Below are 24,690 nucleotides of genomic sequence, written 5' to 3'. Positions count from 1 at the left end.
CAGAAATGAACTCAGCGACCTCCGAAATGTCTGGAGTCACCACTTACCAAAGGCTGGGCAAAGGTTGCAAACGCATAGTCCACAACAATGGCCCCAGACCGAGTGAGTTGAACCAGGAATCAATGTGCGGAGATTTCAGCGCTTAGTGACAAGGACCATGTCACCCACTGTGTATCCATGCCGCTGGCAGGCGAAATTGCCTGCTTGACTGCACCACTCTATTTGGACGGATGTGTTTGCTGTGCTACTATTCATCGAGGCTGGGTATCGGTCAGACTTATCACTCACAGCGCGGGATATCAGATACGGGTCTGGAAGTCCAGCTCACTGCCGTCTAAAATGGGCCAGCGTAGCTCGACTGTGTCGTAATTCCCATCCCCGGGAAGCTGGAATTGCACTCCAGGAGCCAATTCATTCTCGCCAATGCGTAGTGAAGCAAAGCCAACTTGTTCTTGCCAATCCGTGATGAAGCGGCATCGAAATATTCGCTGGCAACTCAGGTCGCCCATTCGACAGCGATCCCAAGTCAGGAAACTTGTCTCGGCTTCCCCGTCGACGGCGCCGGAGATTGGTGAAGCTGCATTGAAACATCTGCTAGCAAGTCAGGTCGTTCATTCTTCGGCGAGCGTAGGCCAGGCAACTAGTCTTTACCATCGACGCCGAAGGAGCAACTACGTTCTCGCCATCGTTTGATGCAACTCGACTTAGTCGGTCGTTGATGCTACCTCTCGATGTAGTCAGAAGTGTGTCAGCAAAACGCAGCGAGGCTTTCTACTAGGGGAGTGCATTGGCACAGCATGTCAGTTCAGTATTGCTGCGTTGGCATTGTGTATCAGTGGATCCCTTGCAAATGCGAACACCTTTGGCTCTGATTTGAAACTGCCACCGACGGCGACATGATGAAAGGCAGGTGCTGATGTGGGTAGAAAGGGTCATTCCGTTCAGAACCGCCATTCAACATTGGTCCGACTCCACGCAAGATGGCAACTTTGCATGTACCATGCAAGACTTTTCACGCAGCCACTACTGTTTCCGAAGTACGAGGAAGAAGAAGATCTGTACCTGGAGCTGAGAAGCGATAGCTCATCCGATACTATTAAGGTGGAGATTGGCAGAAACTGCAAGTCAGATGAGAACAGCGACAACTAGAGCACCCATATCATTGCCGAAGATTGTCAAGTCGATGCGAACCTGCGCCTCTTACATTGCAATCCCAGACCTCGGAGCATGAATGCCTGTCGACTATGTGCGGCTTTGCGTAACTCAACGCTTACCGCAGACCGAACCTGGGACTCCTGCAGAGGTTGTGCGCCACTTCACGCAGGATGATGTGCGACCTCCTAGATATGATCTGCGACATAATCACAATACGATTTCTTCTCTCCCAAGGTTGAACATATCCTTGCCACCAGAGATGTGGGTGTCTTGCTGAAGATACTGACGGAAGCAGCGAGACGGGATCCCCAATCGCCTAGAGTTCCATAAGCTTGGCGGGCTATGACGAGCCCGCGGCAGCGACGATAACTTGTGTGCTGCTGAGATGGGACATGGCGTACAGATCATCGATGTGAAGACGATCAATCGCAACCTACCACACTGTCTCCAGCTTCGACACATCAGTCATCAGGTCCAGAATCTCCTTGAAGCAGGCCTTGGTGCCAGATTCACAATGCAAGCTGAAACACGGAGGAGAGCATACCTCTCACTCACCTCTTTGGGACTTGGTCTGATGCAAGGGCCAGCTAGGAAAGAGAGCAGACAAGGAAATGCACATGGATCTTTCAGGGCAAAGGAACACGTTCCTATCGGGCCGTGGTTGCCAAAACCATAGGTAAAGAGATGGAATGCACTGATTGTTGCGAATCGGGTTAATCTGTCTGAGTTTGTGAAGTGTAGAGGTAATGCCTTCGAATATAGGCGTTGAATACGGCAACAGTAAGGCAAGGAGGACACGGAGGAAGATTACGACGAGAACGCTAATAAAAACTTCGATCCTAAATCTATCTTACTCTACTTAAACCTATCTAACTCTACTTAAACCTAAAATTAAGATTAAAGTTAAGTAGCTAGAAACGCGAAGTAATAGAGGCTTAGATTAGAGAGCTAAGTAGATAGGACGTTTAAGGTTACTCGAAAAAAGATATAATCTAGAAGTAGAAGATATATAAGAAGATTAATAGTCGACTTAAGGAAACGAACGCTAAAGCGAAAGTAAAAAACCGAATAGAGAGACTACTAAAAGAGTAGAAGAAAAGGAAAAGATCTACTTTTAAAGTAGTTATAGCCTATTAAGGGATAGTATAATATTTTACTAATTAGTAAACTTAAGAGATTAAGGAAGAAGAAAAGAAGAGTAGTAAAGGTCTAGCTACTACGTTTAAACTAGATACTATAGCCCGAACTAACCCGAGAGCTAGAACTAAAGCCTATACTTATAAGGGAGGTAGTAGCTAATAAAGACTAGGGAGGTTTCCTAACGAAGAAGTAAGAAAGAGTAAAGAGCTAAAGCGTATAAGCGGAGTAGATCTATATCTATAATACTAGTAATAAGCCTAAAGGCTAGTCGTAAGCGAGCTCTATATATAAGGTAGAAGGTTCCTATAAGTACTAGGGCAACTATTCGAGATACGATAAGAACTATTTACCGAAAAAGAAGGAAAGAACGAGTATCGGGAAGATAGCGGAGGCCGTTATAAAGCCTTATAGGATTACGCCTAAGAAGGAGCTCTAGACTAGGTAAGGGGATTAGAAGAACTTAAAGGCTTATAAAAACGAGGCACTACTTACTACTAAATAGAAAAAGGCTACTATAAGCCGCTTAAGTAGGTACGACTAGAATTTAAAAAAAACACCGAATAAAGGCTAAGAATATAGGAGAAACAAGTCGGTCTTATTAGCTATAATATACTTTAGGAGAACTTTAACGACTCTAGATAGAGCTATAAATATTAGTAGTATAAGTATAACTATATACTAAAAAGCTACTTAGTATTTATTAGCTAGATCGATATATAGAGTGCTAGGCACACAGTTATAGTACAAAGGTATCGTAACGGTTATACGGTACAAAAGTTAATGCATTCTCTAAGGTGCCGCGAGGCAAGCTATCTATATAATAGTCCTACTATTAGTAGCAATAGCGACCGCAGCGGTCGATAGTAACCGCTGCCTGCTATCGTATATATAATAGTGTTATATCGTAATAGCCTCCCCCCCTATAAAAAAGGTCGGCACTGTCTATAGTGTCCTAAAACAAAGGTCCTTAGTAGGCCGCACCGTAGGAAGGTTTAAGGCAAAAGAGCGTAATAGCGTTGCATAAAGGCTAAGCCTAAATAGTATGCTAGAACGGTAATACTAGGTATAGAATCGTATCTCTCTAGTAATAACTACGTCGGTTTTATACTTGCTTATTACGACGGTTACGAAGGGCGTCGTATAAGCTAGTCGGTATAGTCTAAACCGCCTTTAGCTACGGCTAAGGCGCGACGGTCTTTATAGTCTTATTATCGGATAGCGAGGTATTAACTGCGTCCGCTATAGTAGTAGCGCGGTCTAACTAATCGATAGGGATATTAGGGAAGTCGGCACCTAGTAATAGTAGCGTATCGGCGTCGCGTATAGCACCGTATAGCTTAAAGTAGTCGGCTATCTATGCGTTAAGCTTCGCGATCTTATCCTTAGTAGCATTGCCTTATACGCCGCCGAGTAGCTTAAAAGCGTCCTCGTAGATTAGGTATAGTATAGGGATTGCCTATTACGGCGCGACGCGTAAGAAATCGTAGTAAAGATAGGTTAGCGATAGCGTAAGCGACTCCTTTAAGACTGTAGCGGAAAGACGATACTACTAGGCTATCTAGCGCTTAGTTGCTTCGCGGATCTATGCCTTAGCTAGCATCTATTAAAGCTAGTATATCTCGGTTGCTACTAACTCGGACTAGCGTATATAGTAGAGAGCTTATAAGTTAAGCGTACATATACTAATTACCGTTATATTATATTAGTATTGTCCGTAGGCGCCTATAGTGTTTTCTTATAGGGCGGGCAAAGGTAGTAAGCGTATCGGAAGCGATAGGAGCTTATACTATAGCTACGTAACCGTATTATTAGGCGGTAGTAGCTAAGCCGCAACTAGAGCCTTCGTAGGCGTAGAGAATAGGTTAGATAGTAGCGGCATCTTCGACGGTAGGCGAGGCGCTAAGAACGGGCTAGCGGTTAGCTTCTAGCGAGTGTTTAACTTAGTCGATAGTAATACGCGCGAGGAATTTAGCTAAATCGCCTTAGTTAGCGAGGCAACGGCCGGAGGTTGCGGCTTAGCCCGAGTCGCGAGCTTAGGAGGGACGATTTTGCCGAAAAGGCGCGCGTTAGTAAGGTCGGTCTCGTCTAGCGAGTAGTCGGGTAACAGTACTAGGAATATACCTATAGGATCCTAAGTATAGTCGATATTATACTACTAGTAATTCTTATTCGTTACTATCTTATCGTACTTAAAAATAGTATTGCCCTATATAATACGCTCCTAGACGCCTAAAGGATCGAAGACTAGATCGGTAGAGACCGTTTTCGGCAAATTATAGAACTATAGCGTTAGCGCGGGCTCTAATCTATTAGGGATAGCGCCGTCCTTAAGTGTCTAGATATAGGCGATAAAGGTAGACGAGGCGTATACCGGATCGATCTAAGTTAGCTAGTAGACTAGGCTAAAGTCTACCGGGTATTAACGGTTAAGGAGTAGTAGAGGTATACCTTTGCCCTTATTAGCGGCATAGGTACCGTTCTAGTAGCGACTACTACCTATAAGCTAAGCGTACTATTCCGTACGCGACGTATTAGTAGCCTTCGTATCCGTAAGCGCCTTATTAGTATAGAGGGCGGATATATAGCCCTCGCCGCGAAGCGTATAGGCGTTACGGACCGTAATATACCGCTAGGTATAAGCGACGACGTCCTAGGTAATAGCTAGGCGACCTAGGTTTCGACGGTATAGGTAGGGTAGGCTACTAGAGTTTAGGGAGGACTTATACTACTTATAGAGCTATATAGCCGACTAGGCACTAAGCTCTATACCGATTAGTAGTAGCTAAACGGTATAGTCCTTAAGCTAGGAGTCTAGTAGAGGTAGGCGCACTATTAAGAGTCGTCCGGTAGCTACTATTTATAAGAATTAGACTTCGCCGTAGGTAGTTAGGTCGATCTTATAATGCTTTGTCGCTCCGACGTATTTACTAATAGGTCGCTTGCCCGTCTTTTAGTATTCCTTACCGTAATCGCGGTAGGAGACATCCTTACCGTTCTCGCTACGCTTATATAGGATAGGGTAACTGCCTACTATAATGCTATCGCGATGTTCTTTTAGGACGAAGCGGTAGAACTACTCTTATACGAGGTCGACCGTCTATAGGAAGTATAAGATAGCGCGTACTATAAGACCGACGGCTCTATTACGGATTAGAGACAGTACTAGCTAGAATCGTAAGTCGCCGGTATAGGTACTTAAGCTAAGGAAGTTCTCGCGTAAGCGGGTAATGTTTACTAGGAGTCGGTACTATAACTTCGCGTAGTAGAAAGTAATAGTTAGTAGAAAATTCGTATCGAGGTTAGCTAGGTTAGGAAGCTCCTTTAATTCGCCCGCCGTTATAAGCGCTACGTACTCGCTAAAGCGTATCGCGTAAATCTCCTACTACGTATCGTAACCGTCCGAGTAGAGGTCGGTCCTAAAGATAGAGTATTTACGAGCGAGATCGTTGTTTACGATTCGGAAGGAGTATAGTTACGTAAAGAGTAGGTTTTCAAAATCGGTAACTAGCTTGCCTATATACTAATGCAATTCGCGTAGAATCTAGAAGCGCCGATTACTAGCTATAAGGTATAGATAATATAGGTAATGCTAAAGCCTTACTAAATAGTGTTCGACTATTCGCTTATATAGGCGTAAGCGAAAAAGATTAGGTAGCCGACCGTTAGCGTCCTTAGCGTACGCGTTATATACGAGCTTCGCGGCCTAGACAAAGCGTACGTCTCTATTCTTATTACGCTCTATAGGATTAGCGGCGATTAGCGTATCGACTTTCTTATTATAGTCCTCGTACTCTATATACTACCGGATTATAGCTTATTCGGGCGTCTCGTTAGCGCGAAGGAGACGCTTATTAATTAAAGTCTAGCGCGCGCGCTAGCCTCGAAGCTACTACCGCTCGAACTTGAGTTCTTTAGGGGATAGGACCGGAGGTTCCTTAAAAACCGACTCGATCGGAGTAGCTAGGAGCTTAAGAGGAGCTAGTACGGGTGCTTATAGCGAGCTGTTACTCGGCGCCTACGTTAGGGAGGCGAGTGCCTATAGTAGCGGTAAATTAGGAAGTATACGCGCTAGCGGAGATAGTAATTCTAGTAAAGCCGGTCGATTTGCGGGTATTATTAACGGTAGTACCAATTCTAAAGCCGAAGGCGCGTTAAGAGGCTACGCGCTAACGGGATTAATCGGGCCGCTTTCTATACCGTTAACTAGGCTACTAGACGCGTAGGTAGCGGCGTCTCGGTAAAGGGTAAAGAAGCCCGGTACGATGTCCTATAGCTTCTCGGTCTCTAGAATCTCGACCTGTAACGCTTTGCCCTTCTAAACAAACTCCTATTTACCTAAATAGTACGGCGGAGGGTCGTCCTTATCGATAAAGTAGTCGGCTATAGCCTTATAGAGCGCTCGGCCCGTCTATCGGCCCTCGCCTAGCAACGCCTTCGCTAGCTCTATTAACTATTTCTTCTTCGTAGTAAGCGCCGTAACCGCCTATATAAACGACTTCCTATCGAAAACGTAATCTAGATTAACCGCCGCAATAACCGCCGGTGCGTAATATTTTAGAAAGGAGAACTGTCTAATATTAGAGAGCGGACAGTCTAGATTCGGAAGCACTATCGATAGGCTAGCAATAGTCTAACGCTATATAGTACTAAACTCGCTACCCGGCGTCCCCTACGATTACGGGCGAGCTATTACCTCGAGTAATTCTAAATCGGATTCGTCTATATTATTAGCCGGAGGCAACGGTACTAAGCTCGCTATTAGCGTATCGTTAATACGACTACGGCCTAAGAATAACGGTACGTATCGCTATAATAGTTATCGACCGGAGTCCGTTAATATATAGTATAGTTCTATATCTAATCCGTCCTTAGTAAATATTAGGAAAGGCCGCATATATCTATTCTTAGTAGCGTAGCTTAATACCGCCTAAACCTCGCCGGTACTTAAACTGCCGTTAGTAGAAATAAGCGATAGCGCCTTACGAAAGGTCTATCGAAGATTGCCTTCCGCTATAGCGAGGATCGTAAAGCCCTCTAGCGTCTATGCTAGATTAGTACTATATTCCTTTAGACGCGTTTGTTACGGGTTAAGCGTAGCGTTATCTATCTCTCTACGATACTCGCCGATCTAATCCGCTATTGCGTCTTCTCTACCTACTAAATCCTTTACCGGGCCCTCTAAATTCTCTAGCTTAGGCGTAGCCGTACGTTCCTTAACCGTAGTATTAAGCGTTGCATCCTTCTCGTTCGTTATATACTTAAGCTTAGACGCGAGCGTAGGAACCTCGATCGAAGGGTCTAAGACTGTATCCTCTCTACTTATTACGTCCTTAGGCTCTAGCGCGGCTATACGATTCTCGACCGTTTCGTCTAATATCGTATCTTCTTTACCCGTTATATTATCTGCCTCTAGCGCGGCTATACGACTTTCGACCGTAGTATCTAATACTATAACCTCCTTATCCGTTATATTATCTAGCTTAGGCGCGGCCGTATATCTCTCGACCGTAGTATCTAATACTGCCTCCTTATTGCTTGCCCTACTCTCTAGCTTAGGCGTAGGCGTTAAGCCGGTAACAAATAAGGACTATCCGGCCGATCCTAGACCGTCTAATAGTAGCGGTTCCCCGCGAGGAGCGTTAACCTTACTATTCCTTATCGCGGTATCCTAGGGTTCTCGATCCTCGCTTCTACGATATTCCTTAGCTATTGCTCCTTAGAGGAGGTCGAACGTGTCGGCCTTACGGTATAGGCGAGACGTATACTATAAATCCGCCTCGAATAATATAACGTTTAGGCGCTTATATCGCGATCGGTACTATAGAAATTTTTTCTAAAAAGCTACTAGTTTACGTTCCCCGCGACGGACGCGGTTATCGCGCTCGAGGGCCGTTTCTATTCGTCGTCGGTAATTAATAGAAAGCTCTCTTATCGTCTAGAAAGATCGATGCTAAATAAGGGATAGCCCGCGTCTATATATAACGGTTACCTAAGTAACGTAGTTACGATAACGATATAAGGGTACGCCTAGATAGATTACGACTCCGAAGAAGGAGTCGCGCCGCGGAGTCGTATTAATTTGCGATAAACCGCGAGGGATTGTCCGGCTTCGCCTTTATCGGCGGAGCTAGCAACCTCTAAAAAAGGCTAGCGCGCTCTCGTCCGCTTTACTACCCTACGGAGGGTACGGGATAGCGGGGCCTCCTCTAGAGGGTAGGCGTTATCGTAGATTTTACGTAGATCGTCCGCGCCTATTAAGTCGTCGATATTATACTATATATTATAGGCGCTCCTATACCCCTTCTACTTTACTAGGTATTAGAGAACGGGCTAGCCCCTCCGGACGACGGTCCTTCGCCCTAGAAAGCGCTCGATTTTATAAGAATCGCCCTCGTTACTAGAACCTAGACTGTCCTTAGCTACGACGGGCGGGGGCTTGTAATTAATAGTTCTCTTAAAAGGATCTAGGTCTTTAGGAGCTTTTTCTAACTGCGAAACCGATATTACCGGATAGATACGCATTAATAGCAGTAACTCGAGATAGTAGGCTAGCCGTCCGACTTTCTCGAGAACTATAAAAGGCCCTTTAAAACGGTAGCTAAACTTGTACGACTAACTAGGCACTTCGTAACTACGGTATAGGCGAAGTATAATACGGTTACCCGGCTTAAGGAATAGGGGCTTATACTTACTATTATACCGTTCTTTTATCTTTACGTTCGCCTAAGTAATCGCATCCTAGACTTCCTTCTAGATACGACTACGCGCTACCGCCCTATTATACGGATAGTCGTATAGTATATCGAGCGAGTCGAGATTCGTCCTTACGCCTATAGCAACCTCGTTCGGCGACTAACCGGTAGTCGTATTACGGGAGTTATTAAGCGTAGCCTATAGCTATAGGATAAACGTCGTCTAATCCTCGCTAGGATAATCCGCTAACTAGTAACGAATTGCCGTCTCGACCGTTTAGTTAGTTCGCTCGGATTAACTATCGGTTTAAGGGTAGTAGGCCGTAGACGTAGCTAGCTTCGTACGTAAGCGCGAGAAAACGCCCTTAAAGAAGTCGCTTAGCTAGCGAGGATTACGATTAGCGATAAGCACTACTAGTATACTTATATCTATTAAGTAAAGCCTATCGATTAGAGCGATGCCCTAGTCGTAGGCCTTCTAGTCCTCTTTGCCTAGGACGACTACTACCCGCTTAGATATCTTATAAGTAATCGTATATAGTATATTAAATCTATCGGTCGTAACCGGTAGGGCAGTTACGAGATCTATCGTTATAGTATAGTATAGGCCCTCCGCATTCTAGATCGGGTAAAGTTCGCCGTAAGGAGCGTATCGGGGGGTACGTAAAAGGAGACACTAGTAATAATAATCTAAATAGAGGCGAAGGTAGCGAGCGAGTCGATATATAAAGAAGGAAGCTTAAATGCGGTCGAAGACGCGCTAAAAGCCTTAGTAGCAACAGTTATCGTAAGCCTGCTCGAAGATCTCGCCTATTAAGGCTCGAGGGATATAGAGTCGCTCGCGCCCTAAAGATTAGTTACGGAAATATAAGAGGCCGTCCCTCTCAAAGAATCGAATGCCTAGCGGACTATTAAACTTATTACCTACGAATAGGTCCGGATTTTTGCTACCCTTATACCGAACTAGCGTTTTCGTTACCGAAGGCATATTAGCTCCCTCCGAATAGAGACGCTCTAAAGTATTCTGCGCCTACGCTTATCGAACTAGTCGTAAAACCCTAGACTAATGTTCGTCGTTATCGTACGCTCGGTTTAACCGACGTCGGAAATCCGGATCTAGCTCTACTAATATCGTATAGAAGTAGGCTACTTCCTCTAGATCGGCCGAAGAGGGCGTAACGTCGGTATAGTAAGAGAGCGGGTCTAAGTTCTCCTCGTCTAGCGTTAACTTAGGCGACTCCGTATCCCCTAGAAGTCGACTAAGGGCGTCTAGAACTAGGTATATCCGCCCTAGACGGTAAACTATATTAACTCGATATTAGGAAAGGAATATCGATACCCTTACTAACTTTAGGTTCTACTTGCCTATATTAGTAGTCGTAGTTATTAACACCGAGTTAGTAAGACCGACCGCGGTATAGTAGTCTATAAAGATAGTCGTCGGCCTCGATAAAGCATATATTAAATAGCCTACCTTCTTTACTATCTATACGATTCCCGAGTATTCGAGCTCTATCGGCTAATATTATATCTCTACCTAAGTTAGGCCTCGGCTTAAGAACAGAATAGGCTAAACCTTATAGTAAGGAAACAACTACGCCTTTCCCTTAGATAGAATAGGGTCTAGGTCTCTATCGATATAGTAGAGTAGCGCGCTATAGCTAAACTCTTTAAAGGAATCTATATTAGTATATAAGCGATAGTTAGGGTCGAAATAGTATAGGAAGGAGGGCTCGTAGAACATCGATTACAATAAGCGAAACGCTTTTACTAGCTCGTCGCGGTACTAATCGTTCTTACCTAGCGTCGTAACGGCGACGTACTAGCGACGACTATTGCCGGTAACTAGCGCCCCTTTTAATAAGCGTATTTTCTCCGCCTATAGAGGCGCCGCTATCTACGCGTAGTATAGGATGTATTGCCGTAACTAATTAGTTAGACCGAGATAATGCTCTAGCTTCTATACGTTTTCCGGGAACTAAAGTAAGGTAATCGCTGCGATTTTCTCCTTACTCGTAGCTAGACCGAGGCCGCTAACGTACTAACCTAAAAGGGTCGCAGAGGGGAAGCCTAAGAAAGTCTTCTTCGGACTGATACTAATTCTTATAGCGTCTAATCTCTAGAAAACCGCTTCTAGATAATCGAGATGCTTAGGCAACGTCTACGAAAACACTACGATATCGTCGATATACGCCCGCGTAAAGCTACGACAGTCGCGAAGGATCTGATCTAGCTTCTACTATACGAATTAGATACTATTCGAATATCCTATAATAGCGACCTTGTACTGTTCCTAGCTACGATAAGTATTAATCGTTAATTTGTAACGATCCTCCGGCTTTACGCCCTATTAGTAGAAGAAGGTTAGACAGTCTATAGTACTAATATACTAGCACCCTACTAACTATATAAAGAGATCCGCCTAGAGCGGTATCTAATAGCTGTCGGGGATCGTTACCTTATTTAAGGCGCGTATATCGACTACCGCCTATAGCTTATTAATTATACTACCTTTACCGTTAGTAACGCGCTTCTATACGACAAATACTAGAAAGCCGAAGGGCGTAGGCTCGGTTATATACTATATCTTCCCCTAGCGGTATAGGTCGTTATATATCTTGTCTACTACTTTACGATCCCTTTTACCTAGGTTAATTATATAGGGGGGCGGCAATAGATCTAGGTAATTTAGTACGGTTAGGATAGGTATGTAATCGTGCTCGGGAATATTAACAACCGTTTAGCGATTAGTAAAAAGCTCCGGGTACCGCTCGACCGCTATAGCGATTTAGTCTACCTAGTTATTATTACTATAGATCGTTACGCCTAACGCGTACTAGTATTCCCGCTACGTATTTAGTATATCCCGCGTAGCCGTAAAAGCGTTAGGACTCAATCCCGCTAGTCCGTAGTCGGCTACGTCGATATAGTAGGCCCTAGCAATAGTCCTATTACTTAACGAACCGAGTAGCTATCCGGCTCGAATCGTTACTAGAGTCGTCGCATCGTTACGAATATATATATAAGAAAAATTAGCGTCTACGACCTAATTATACGCCGTTACTAACGGCGGAGCTTGTAACGACAATCCCTATATATTACTAGTTAGCTAGACTAAGAAACCGGCGTTAAGAATAAAATCCCGGCCCTTAGGGAGGTTACCGCCGTACTTAACTAGCGCGAGGGCGACCGTACGCGGCGCTAATATTACGTCCTCCGCTAGCCTTACGGGGCGCTAAACCGACTTCCCTTTCTTACGCTTAACAGCTACTTTAAAGCAGGCGTTGTCCTAACTAGCTACGGTAACCGTCTATACGGGAATATCGATCTTTATTCCCTTTAGAGCAATCGTATCTATACCGACTAGGATTTTTGCCTTTAGTTTAGGAACTAGGTAAATCTTACGAGTTATTCGTACTAGGGAGACTATACCGTCTGTCTTCGCTACTAGAACAAATATATCTAATACGACGTATTCCCTAGAGCGATGCGCGCCGGTAATACCGCCGATTTCGATCGGTTTGCGTAGCTTACGTATCTCTACGTCCGGGCGATAGCTTAAAACGAAGTCTTTTTCCGCAATAGTAAGCGTATAGCCGGTATCTAGGCAGACCTATATAAATATACCGGATAGTAACAACCGAAGAGGGAAAGTTATATATTGCTAATTCCGGAATGCGTAACCTTACTAAGCTAACGGAGGCGCCTTCGACTAAATTACTTCTAGGTTTGCTAATACGCGTTCGATAATAGTAGAAGGCGTCGTCGCCCCTATATACTCCTTACGAACATACTAGTATAGAAGGTTGCCTAACTTAAATCGCCGCCTATAGACCTTATAAGCGTACTTCGTAGAGGCAAATAGTTAGATCGCCGCTAGTAGGGACGCTTTAGCCTATAGTACCGAGTTTAACGCTAATAGCGAGCGGTCGCCTACGTCCGCAAAGTAAGCTCCTAAGCCTAGATTAGAGTCGTATAGGTCGGTAAAGTAGTCGGCGTCTTCTCCGGCGTTACTAAAATAGCTATAATTATCTGCGTCGGTTCTTCTATTATCCTCCTAACTATCCTCCCGATAGCCGTCGTCGGCTTAGTTAGCATTATTTACGATATCGCCTACTTTCTTACTATTATTAGCAAAGTTAGCCTACTTACGAGCTCGATCGTTACGCTTTCTATCCTATCGATTAAATAGGCGCGAATCGATTCGCTTTAGATCTTTTAGGAGGAAGGTAGGGCTACTACCCTTCGACGGTCCTTTACTATTTCCTACCGGCAGTAGGCGATTCTACTAAGGGGCGTTAGGTAGGCGATTCTACTAATAGGCGTTAGTAAGGCGTAGTAGGTTCGGTCGGTCGATATCGCGGTTCTAGTAGTTAGGGGATACTCTTACTAGAGCGAAGCTCGCTAGAGTATAAGAGGCGTTCCCTTTATATCGGTTCTACTAGATAGCCTTACTAGCGCGGCTATTGTTCCTAGTCGTAGCGTCTTAGCGACGATTAGACGAGAACGAAAGCATATACTCCTAGATTAATGCCTACTTCTCGTAGTACGTAACCTACTTATCGACCTTTATACGACGATTTAGCTTATCTATATTTAATTAGAGGCGCGGGTCTATTCGACGGTAAGCTTCTAAGAGCCGGTTCGATTTCCGTACGCTAGTATCCTTAGCGAGTCGCACCGTCTTAATAATAAAGTCTATTACTAAACGCCCTAAAGCGATATCCTACCGGTCGTAGCGTTACTTATTAAGGAGATCTATCGCCTTTATCGGAGGGACCTTCTATTTCTTGCTAAGATAACGTTCCTAGCGCTTTAGACCGTATCTGCCGTAGAGCTTTGCTCGGTTATAGCTAGAAAGGTAACTATAATACTAACTAAGCGCTATCCCTTAAAAGCAAAGGGAGAGGTTAAGACGAACTGTCTCTCGCCCTACGATATAAGTATAATCCTTAGCCGCTTCGATAAAAGTATATACCGAACGGTATATTATCTTATTTCCGACTAAGGCGTAGTCTCCCTCGCCGTAATCCGTAACGCTAAGTAGAGGATCGAAGAACCTAAGATACGCTAGATCGAACTATAGCCGCTAGAGGCAGGCGTAGTGCCCCTAGATATAACTCGCTTTAGAAACTAGCGCTTCCGCGACGTAGTCCCAATAATGCTAATAGTGTCTGCGACGGCGGGCGTATCTATAATAACTAGTATCTAAGGAGCTATCGTTATCCGACGAGGATTAATCGGAGTCGTCCGAATCCTTACTATTAGATAAAGATCTATCCTTACTCGGATTATCCCTATACCGACGGTGTTTCCGGCGTTACTTCTTACCTTCCCGTAGTAGACCCTATAAGTCTAATAGCGGAAAGGGCAAAGGCTAACCCTACGTCGGCTTACGAGAGGAATTACTTAGATCGAAGTTACTAGGTAGCGGTAGTAGAGGATCGTTAGGAGGATTTCTAGGTAGATTGCTAGGAGGATTACTAGGCGGATTACTAGGCGGATCGCCTAGCGCAAACCCGCCCCGACGTAAGCGGCTATGCCTACGGGCATTTATATATACGTCTACCCTCTACTAGTAATCGTATTAACCTAGGTTCGGCTAGGGCGGACTTAGCTTACGCGTAGCCGATAGCGGTAAAATCGCCTATTCTACTAGAAAGTCTAATACGACTTCGTTAAAATAGACTCCTCTCTATCTAGCTAATTCGCGAAGATAATTACGACGCTAACGGTTTTATTATACGGCGATATTCGCCCTATCGATCTCCTCGGTTATCTACGAAGTATCTACCGGGATACGATATTAGAAACGACTACGCAGCTCGTTAGCCTACGGGTCGGCGAGGCCGTCGTTTATTAGAGGCAATTAGCCGCGACCGATATCCTAGAACGGCGACGTCGATAGATCGGAAGGCCCGGTTAACGGTTCCTTAGGGGAAGTCTTAGGTAGAGGCCCCTTTAGCTTCTAAGGATTCTCGTCCGCTAGGTATCGTAGCTTAAGTAGCCTCTATAAGAAAACCGATTTAAGCGAGCTATTAGGCGAACCGGGACGCTATTCCGGCGGTACGGTTGTTTCTACCGTAGTAATAGGCGAAACCGTAGGCCGCGGTAGGACTTAAGGCGGTCGGGCTAGTAGGCGCTGCTCTACTATAGGCAGTAGATAGATCTCTAGGTAGAATTAACGGTAATAGCGTAAATCGCGCACCGTTAGGAGCGCGGCTTTAAGCTCCTTAACCGATTTAGTTAGGATTCCTTTATCTACTACCTACTATCCTAGGAAGTTGTAACCGTTAAGGGCGTCTAGGTAGAGTTCCTCGATTTTAGCCTATAGAGGCGGCGGATTCCCTACGAGCGGGTAATAATATAGAACGTATAAGGCAAGCAAGTCGATTCGGCCGTACCTTGCCCTAAGCTAGGTCGCGAAGTTCTCGCTATAATCGACGTAGTTCTAAATATAGGAATAGATACGTAGGATATAGGGCTCTATATCTAGCAATCCGAGATTATAGTACTAGGGCAGCGGTTAAACCGCTAGCTTAGCTAATTTCGAGGCTTCTACCGGAGTTAGAAGCGAGTCCGAAGGAGCTACGGCAAGCGGGTAAACTATTAGTAAGAGGGTAGAGGCGAGATAGTCTCTAAACGGAGGACAATAACGGAGAACCGACTAAAGGCGGAGGAGCGTAGCTTATCGGGCAGGTCCTCCTAGGGAAAGCGGCTACCCCTAGACCTAGGTATAGTAGGCAATTACTACTAAAGGTAGAAACTACTACTACTGTCTCCTCGGGGTACTAATAGGATCGCCGATAAGGCGCTCGCGCGTCGGTAGGGTATAGTACGGAAGGGTAGTAAATCGAATAGGTACCGTCGTAACGGGTAGGAGTTAAATCGTAGTAATCGGCGGAAGATTAGTAGGACCCGTAGCTAATCGCGTCGATTCTCGTCGTAGCTATAACGACCGGGGTCGATTCGGGTAGAGGACTAGTAGTTAGTATAGAAGCTAACTAAGTGTTAAGCGAAGCTACTAAGTTGCTAGGCACACGGTTATAGTACGAAGGTATCGTAACGGTTATACGGTACAAAAGTTAATGCATTCTCTAAGGTGCCGCGAGGCAAGCTATCTATATAATAGTCCTACTATTAGTAGCAATAGCGACCGCAGCGGTCGATAGTAACCGCTGCCTGCTATCGTATATACAATAGTGTTATATCGTAACATAGAGCCTAGTATATACTACTATATATATCGATCTATTAAAGTAATCGTTGTATTTAAGGAAGGAGATTATAGAGATTATATTAGGGATAGTAAAAGCAAAGCTTTAGACTTTAAATATCTATTAACAAATACTATATATAAAGGAAAAGATTAGTAACGTTTTGTCGCCCTCGAGCCGAAATAAGCTAGATATAATATACGAGAATACCTATAGGTCGTACCTAAGGTTTTACTTACGTAGAGTACCTTTCCTCTTTAAGAAAACAGTTAGCTATATTATATAATAGCTCTAGATTAAAGCTCTACTACGATTTAAAAGAGGCTTATAAACGGCGAGTTATTAGATATTAGCGCTAGAGGTATATAGAGACATTTATAGTAAGTTAATCGAAATATTCTAGAGTAAGAATACTAATACGAAAGCTACTAAGGCTAGAGACGAGATATTGAATACAGCGAGGCCGCTTTTAAGGGCTAAAATACTAGCTAGAAGCGAATAAACTAGTAGCCGTCGATCGGATTAGTAGTTTCGATACCGAAATTATAGGCTATTAGTACCTAGGGTAATAATACTAACGCGAATCGGCTAATAGTTTCTATAAATAGATAGAGCCGAACGTAAGAGATCTTAAAAGCCTTCTTATTTATAGGCTACGAATCTCGAAAACTTCTACTTTAAAAATTTTTAATTTATTATATAGTATAATAGATAATAAGTCGCTTAACTTTAAAGAAGGCCTCTTTATCCTTCTTACTAGATCTCTCTATAACTATTAGCGGTATCTTATAGATAACCTAGAGCTTGTTTAGGCTTCTTTATCTATATTACTAAGTCTTAGTCTATAACTACTAGCGATAACTTATACTTAACCTAGAGTTTGCCTAGGCTTCTTTATCCTTCTTACTAGGTCTTAGCCTAGAGCTAGCTGCCTATAGTAACTTATAGTTAGCGTAGCAATCGTTTAGACTTAGACCTAATAGCGTATTCTCTAGATAATTAAAAAAAGATATTTAAGCGGATCTATACTACTACTAGTAGTTCGAGCTACTATCTTATCCTTTCTACTCGCTTAAGTGTTAGGACTAAAGAGGTTATACGTAATTAGTATGTAACCGGGCTCGAGTAAAGCTAGGGTCTTGATGCCTTAGGCAGGGCTTGGCGCTTAGTAATAGGCTAACTTACCCGCCTTCCTCCCTCTCCTCCTAGTTCCTTATCGAATACTACCTATACCTACTACTACCCTATCTACCTGCTAATATAACCCTTCTTATATAGTATTCGATCTACCCTTTAAGAGTAGTAGCTAGATAGTCCTTATTTTAAGCTTTTAGCGGTATAGCTACGAAAACTATCGATTTAACTATATTACGCCTAAAGAACGGGACCTATATACGTACTATTCCTCTAAAACAACCGTACCAATTATTAAGCAAGGCCTTCTATACGGCCTATTATACTAAGTTAAGCACATTAGGCCGATACTCGCTAATTCCGCTATATCCGTACTATAAGGGGCTATAATACATTATTAGTACTACCCCTTATTATAATAGCCGGCTTATTACGAAGTAATAATAACAACCGCGGCGCCGCTAGTAGCGCTAGCAATAATAATACCGGTAGTATAGTGCCTACCGAAGTACCTACTAAAGTGCCTCCTACTAAAGAGCCTACTACTAGGCCTACTAAAGAACCTATAGTTCTAGGTAATAATCTAGAATTGCCTGTTAACGACATTCTTAACAATATTGTTAATCGACGGTATAGTTAACTAGCCTTTAGCCCCTAACTAGTAGGGAGACTTTAAGAAGCTACTTAAAACAGGCTTACTGCCCTACGTTAAGAGTAGCAGCTAAAGGATAACCTCCTTAAACTCCGCCGCCTTTAGGAAGCCCTAACAACCCCTGCTAAACTAATAGCAGGGCCTCCTTTACTATCTGTTTAGAAGAAGAAGGATGCTAAGCTTAAGGACTGTACCGTATTTAACGGCTCTAGTCGTAAGCAGTATAATAATTATATACGTAACTATAAGCTTAACTAACGAAATACACCGAGGGCTCTTCTAGACGACTATTTATTAGTTGTCTACGCTATACAGTACATTAATAGCGACCTAAAACGCACCTAGGATAACTATTTTAACTCCCTCGATAATTAGACCGCTATTTAGTAGCAAACCTATAAAACTATTATACTAGACACCCTTAGAAACCCTATACTAAGGTAATAATACGCCTAGGACTAGTACCTTCGAGCTAAGCAAAAGACTAATTAATCGGCTCGCTTATTCGAGGCCTATTTAAAGACCCTAGAAAACGACCTTCCGCCTAAGACTAATTCTATATAGATCTCTAAGATACGCCTAAAACTTAGGTAGGAGCTTATCCTTAAATTAGACTGCCGTCGTATATTCGAACCGGCTAATCTAATACGTATTTAATTTATAGTCGAAGTAGAAACAGCTAAATAGGCTGTTTAGCTCTAGTAACGACTAGAATCGAGGATCCGACTAGCTAGTACTAACCGCGGCAACCGTAGTGCCTACGGAGGAAACTAAGGTTCCTACTAAAACAATAGTACTAATAATAGGAACAGTAATAATAACCGTAGAAGAGGCCGTAGCCGGCGGCTATATAGAGGAGGCCGTAATAGGGGCCGTAGAAGGGGCTCGTATCCTTATAACGCTAACCGCTCGACTAACAATAACAGCTACGGCAATGTTCTAACCGGATTGAAGTGCTTTAACTGTAATAGCACTAGCTATCTACTAGGCTAATACGACAAACCTAAGGACTAGGCCCGAATCGACCGTACTACTACTAAGTACCGAAAGCACCTCTTAGTAGCTAACGCTACCCCTATAGGCTAGCCTTCGAAAAAGGAATAAGCGCCGCACTAACTGTTAGCCTTGTGCGGCGTAAAACTATCGATATTATACTAGCTATTATACGTACCTATCTTATATAGGACATATATAGAGACAACTATAAGAGTAAGGTTATACTAGACCTAGGCAATTCAGTTAGCGCCCTTATCAACTACCGCCTAGCTAGGTAATTAGACCTTCGATAATTGCCTAGAACTAATATGCTAACCCTTGCTTAGTTTAATAACGCTCGGCACTTAACCTATAAGGCCTACTATGTTCCTATAGTTCTAAAGGACGACCTCGGAAATAAACGCCTACTAGACTTTACTGCCTATACGGTAGATATAAACAGCCTTCTGTCTAATATTATTATCGGCAACTCTATTCTTAAGCACTATGCTATAGTTATAGACTTAGGTAGTGTTACGGGTAAGCAACGCGTACGTAGATGCTAGATATAAGACTTAATAGGTTCGATAAAAAGCTAAGTCTATCTACGTAAATCCGAATAGTTTTATACGGTGCGCTAAGCGCTAAGTAGTAGGTTAGAGTCGCGCAGGCCGAATGCCTAAGGCTAGCGCTTTCTACCTAGGGCGTAGCCCTTTATAGGCAGTTAATAGTAGCGATTTAGAATCGCTAGGAGAGAGGATATTAAATATATTAATATTAGCGAGTGTCCCGACGATATCCGGGTCCTATTTATCGGTAACCTAACGCCTATCTTAGCTAATCCGACGGCTAACCTTCTCGGTAGAGATAACGATAAACCTATACCCCCTAATAGTATAGATCCTAATTAGCTTACTCGTATACTACTGCCTATTCGAGAGACCTATATTAATATATTTAAATACTACCTAGTATCGACATTGCCTATATTTAAAGAGACTAATTATAAGATTAACATTATAGAGGGCAAAGAGGTCCCCTTTAGGCCCCTCTACAACCTTAGTAAACGAGAACTTACTGTGTTACGTAAGTACTTAGATAAGAACCTAGCTAATAGTCGAATTTAGTATAGCAACAGCCCTACTAGTATACCTATCCTATTCGTACTAAAGAAGGATAGTAGCCTACGCCTATATGTCGATTATCGTAGGCTTAATACTATTACTGTTAAAGACTGCTATCTACTTCCGCTTATTAATAAGACCCTCGATCGCCTTTCTAGCGCCTGTTTCTATACTATATTAGACATTAAGGACGCCTATTACCGCATTTGTATTCGTAAGGGCGATAAATAGAAGACAGCCTTCCGTACTCGCTATAGCTACTTCGAGTACTTAGTTATACTATTTAGGCTAGCTAATGCCCCTACTACATTCTAGTCCTACATTAATCGGGCCCTATTAGGCCTACTAGACTACCTCTGTATAGTTTACCTAGATAACATCCTAGTTTATACCTATTTATCTAATATTGCAAAGCACTAGGCTATAGTACGTAAGGTACTCGATCGTCTAAGGACCTATAGACTATATTACAAGCCTTCTAAATGTACCTTTACTGCTAAGGAGGTAGCCTTCCTTAGCTTCCTCGTATTAACTAAGGGTATTAAGGCTAATCCTAATCGGATTAAAACTATTACTAAGTAGCTAACGCCTACTAGTATTAAGGAGCTTTAATTATTCCTAGGTTTTGCTGACTTCTACCGCCGCTTTATTAAGAGCTATTTACGGTATATAATACCCCTAACTGAACTTACTAAAACTAAGGCTAACCGACCTAGAGAGTTTAAATAGACTAACAAAGCATAAGCCGCTTTTAACGGTCTAAAGCAACGCTTTACTAATGTCCCCTCGCTACACTATTTCGCACTAAGCAAACTAATTCGTATTAAGACTAACGCTTCGCAGTTTGCTATCTCGGCTATTATGTCTTAGCAGTCTAATAAAGACTATTATTAGCACCCGATTGTCTTCTTCTCGAGAAAGATAATTAATACTAAGCGTCGCTACGAGACCTACGAGTAAGAGTTACTAGCTATTGTCGAGGCCTTTAAGTATTAGAGGCACTACCTCGATAGGGCCTAATATACAATATAGGTCTATATAGACTATAACAACCTCCGTAGTATTACTAAGGTTACTAGGGTTATAGGTCGATAGGCTAGATAGGCCGTCTACCTCGGTAGGTTCGATTTTAATATATTATATCGGCTAGGCGTAAGCAACCCTACTAATAGCCTATTAAGGCGACCTAATTACGATAGCGAGACCTAATATATTAATTCTTTGTTTCTAACCCTATAGTATAAGATTGCTATAGCCCGTATTGTTAATAAGCAAGCGTAGGATAAGCGGACCTCCGGACCCCGCGGCGGCAATAAATACTATAGCGGAGTTGTCGTTCTTCTAGTATACGTTAGAAAGGACGTAGATCGCTAGAGCTATAATAACTCGATTAAAGACATTGCTATCTATAGTAATAGCCTATATAGCGATAGTACTATAGAAGAGGTTGTAGTAGTTCCGGCTACTAGTACTATTAGATATATACAATACGTACCTCGTTTAATAGCGAGGGTGCTATTAAATAACCTTATAAATAGGGATAGTCAATCGTTTATAGATAAGCTATTACGGGCTTAGTAGAGGGACGCCTTTACTATTAAACGTATTAATAGGCTTGTAAGTAGACGAGCGACTCGATCTAGTAAGAGTAACTAGTCGATCGATAATAAGGGTTACTTGAAGTTTAAGGGTAGATATTATGTCCCCGCTAAACAATCGATTAGATAAGAGCTTTTAAAGAGGCACTATAATAGTAAGCTCGCTAGTTACTATAGTATAGAGAGGTCGTACGAGCTCCTATTACGTATATACTACTAGCTAAATAGTAAACGGTATATAAAAGAATACGTATAGACCTATATAGTATACTAGCGTATTAAAGCACTAAAGCACCTGCTATTTAGCGAGTTGTCTTTACTTCCTGTTCCTAGGAAGCTATTCGCAGAACTTATAATAGATTTTATTATAGGCCTTCCTCCTGCTAAGCGTAGGGGTAGCAAGGATGTATATAATACTATCCTTGTTATAGTAGATCGATTTACTAAAGGCGCTCGATATATCCCGGCGCGGAAGGATTAGACTACTATTAATATAGTAGAAGCGCTATAAAACAACATCTTCTATACCTATTAGGGAACCCCTAAGGGGATAGTGTCTAATCGTAGATCGATACTAACATCGCACTATTAGAGCGAAATATGCCTATAGCTAAGACTAAAGCATCGGCTATTAATAGCCTTCTATCTATAGACTAACGGTTAAATAGAGAGGCAGAATGCTACCCTATAGCAGTACCTACGTAGTTATATTAACGAGAACCCTAACGACTAGGTTAACCTCCTATAACTAGCTAAATTCGTATATAATAATAGTGTCTACTTATTAACTAAGGTGTTACTATATATAGCTATAATAGGCTAGAACGCTGCTATCCTACAAGACCCTATATCGCTCGAGGCCGAGCGCAAGGAAAGGGAAGCGCGTTAAGCCCCTAAAACACTAGCGGCTATTAAGAGAGTTTAAAGGATGCGAGAAATTCACGCTAAAATAGCTAACAAACTAGCAAAAGCCTAGGTATATTAGAAGGCCTATTATAACAAACACTATACACCGATAACCTTTAAGCAAGGCGATATAGTTATGCTTAGTACGAAGAACCTCCGTATCCGCAAACACCTATTACCTAATAGTAAAACAAGGCCTAAGCTCGTACTAAGATATATCGGCCTATTCCGTATCTAAGAGGCTAAGGGTATATAGGCCTACTAGTTGTAGCTTCCTCCTTATTATACTATCTATAATACCTTCTATATATCCCTCCTTAAACTATACTACTAGCGCGAAGGCGATAAAGCGCCTACTAAATCGGAAGAAGTCTTAGCTAATAGTAAAGAGCTATAGTCTATAGAACGTATTCTAAAGCATCGGACTAGATAAGGCAAAAAGGAGTACCTCCTAAGATAGTAAGGCTATTTACCTAAATAGGACTCGTAGGAGGCTAAAGACTCCTTTAAGGATATAGCTGAGTTGTTAGACGAGTATTAGACTAGTATAAAGAACAAGAAGAAGGCTAAGGGCCTATAATGTTACTAGAAAGGCCTAGGATTAATGCTACCCCCGGGGTACTATTAGCTAACTAATTAGAAGCAAGCAATTGTTAGTAATAGAGGACAATAAGACTATACTACTATAGTAAACGCGTACCGAGTAGCAACAAGCGCGCTATAACTATTAACTAATCGCCTACTCTTTTAAGGATTCTACCTCTTTACTAATACGCCCTATAGATCCCCCTCTTATTCCTTCCTCCTATCGAGGCCTAAGGCCTAGTCGGTCGGCGAGGATGGCGCGCGTACGCGTAAATAGTAATAATAATAACGATAACGGCGTCGCGCCTATACTAAAGGGCGGTACGGCCGGCGCGGCTATATTAGTAACGGTATTGCGGAGTGTATTACTAGTTAAAGCGTTACTAGTCGAAGAAGGAAATTAGAAGTAGGGTAAAGTTAGCGCTAAGACGACTAGCGCCGCTATTGCTAACCTTACCTACTATTATTACTATATCTATAGGAACAACCTTACCTATACTACGAGCGTAAAGCACTATACTAACTAAGTTAAAAGATTGAACCTATTAAGGGTTTAATTAAAACTTTAACTAAGTTAAAAGATTAAGCGACTAATAGACTAACTAAGGGCAAAAACTATAGAGCTAAGCTAGCCGGAGTCGATCTTGCGGACAATAGGTTACTCCTCGATCTTTCCGACCCTTTAAGTAAAGCGAACCTTAACTATTACACTTATAATAGCCTTTACCTATAGAAACTAGACGAACTGTGTTTTTTAAAAAGATAAGATAAGATTAACAATTAAAGGCTACTAAACCTAACTAATTAGGGCTAGCGAAACTACGAACAATAATAGCCCTCGTAATAATAAGAACAACCCTCGAAGCGGACATTTCTAGGTCTTTTAAGAGTAGACGTAAAGAACTCGGTACGACATTACTTAGAACGGAGGCATTGCTATAATACCTCGTACGTCTACCTATTATAGTAGGGAAGACGCGCTCGTATTATAATTAGTCGATAGTCCTTAATTCTCGCGGTTATATATTACTTTATTATATATAAGGATAGCGTAGTTAGAGTTGCATATTGTATATGTTAGAGGTAAGGTTTAATATAGTTATATAATTAGGTAGTTAAGTGTTTAATTTAGCGCGGGCTAAGTAGCTTATTAGATTCGCTAAGTTAGTAGCGGAGGTCGAGGTTAGGATATAGAAAGGCTACGAAGGCGCGGCCTTTAGAAGGGAAGCGTATATTAGGACTAAAGAGGTTATACGTAATTAGTATATAACCGGGCTCGAGTAAAGCTAGGGTCTTAATACCTTAGGCAGGGCTTAGCGCTTAGTAATAGGCTAACTTGCCCGCCTTCCTCCCTCTTCTCCTAGTTCCTTATTAAATACTACCTATACCTACTACTACCCTATCTACCTGCTAATATAACCCTTCTTATACTCGCGCCGCTTAGTAGCCTCCTTATACGCCGGTAGGTCCTTCGAAACTAGCTTCTACGAGCGAGACGCGCGTACCTCTACT

At 42.7% G+C, this 24,690-nt stretch overlaps 2 protein-coding genes across 2 annotated transcripts; one reads left to right on the top strand and one right to left on the bottom strand.

Annotated features, from left to right (window-relative positions):
* Nucleotides 1-5: 5 nt before the first annotated feature.
* Nucleotides 6-778, top strand: MYCFIDRAFT_180682 (uncharacterized protein; the record flags this gene model as incomplete). The annotated part of the gene is made up of 6 exons (XM_007934434.1): nucleotides 6-102; nucleotides 140-360; nucleotides 387-430; nucleotides 472-571; nucleotides 599-609; nucleotides 637-778. The coding sequence occupies 6 exons, from the start codon at nucleotides 6-8 to the stop codon at nucleotides 776-778; spliced, it is 615 nt and encodes a 204-aa protein (XP_007932625.1).
* A 22-nt stretch (nucleotides 779-800) lies between these two features.
* Nucleotides 801-9,975, bottom strand: MYCFIDRAFT_180681 (uncharacterized protein; the record flags this gene model as incomplete). Its single annotated transcript, XM_007934433.1, has 11 exons — nucleotides 801-860; nucleotides 887-987; nucleotides 1,025-1,118; nucleotides 1,147-1,199; nucleotides 1,244-1,314; nucleotides 1,367-1,471; nucleotides 1,503-1,588; nucleotides 1,616-1,676; nucleotides 1,707-1,742; nucleotides 1,773-1,873; nucleotides 9,967-9,975. The coding sequence occupies 11 exons, from the start codon at nucleotides 9,973-9,975 to the stop codon at nucleotides 801-803; spliced, it is 777 nt and encodes a 258-aa protein (XP_007932624.1).
* Nucleotides 9,976-24,690: the final 14,715 nt, after the last annotated feature.

The sequence above is a fragment of the Pseudocercospora fijiensis genome (assembly GCF_000340215.1).
Source record: "Pseudocercospora fijiensis CIRAD86 unplaced genomic scaffold MYCFIscaffold_21, whole genome shotgun sequence".
NCBI lineage: Eukaryota > Fungi > Ascomycota > Dothideomycetes > Mycosphaerellales > Mycosphaerellaceae > Pseudocercospora > Pseudocercospora fijiensis.
This window is presented reverse-complemented; position numbering and strand designations above follow the sequence as displayed.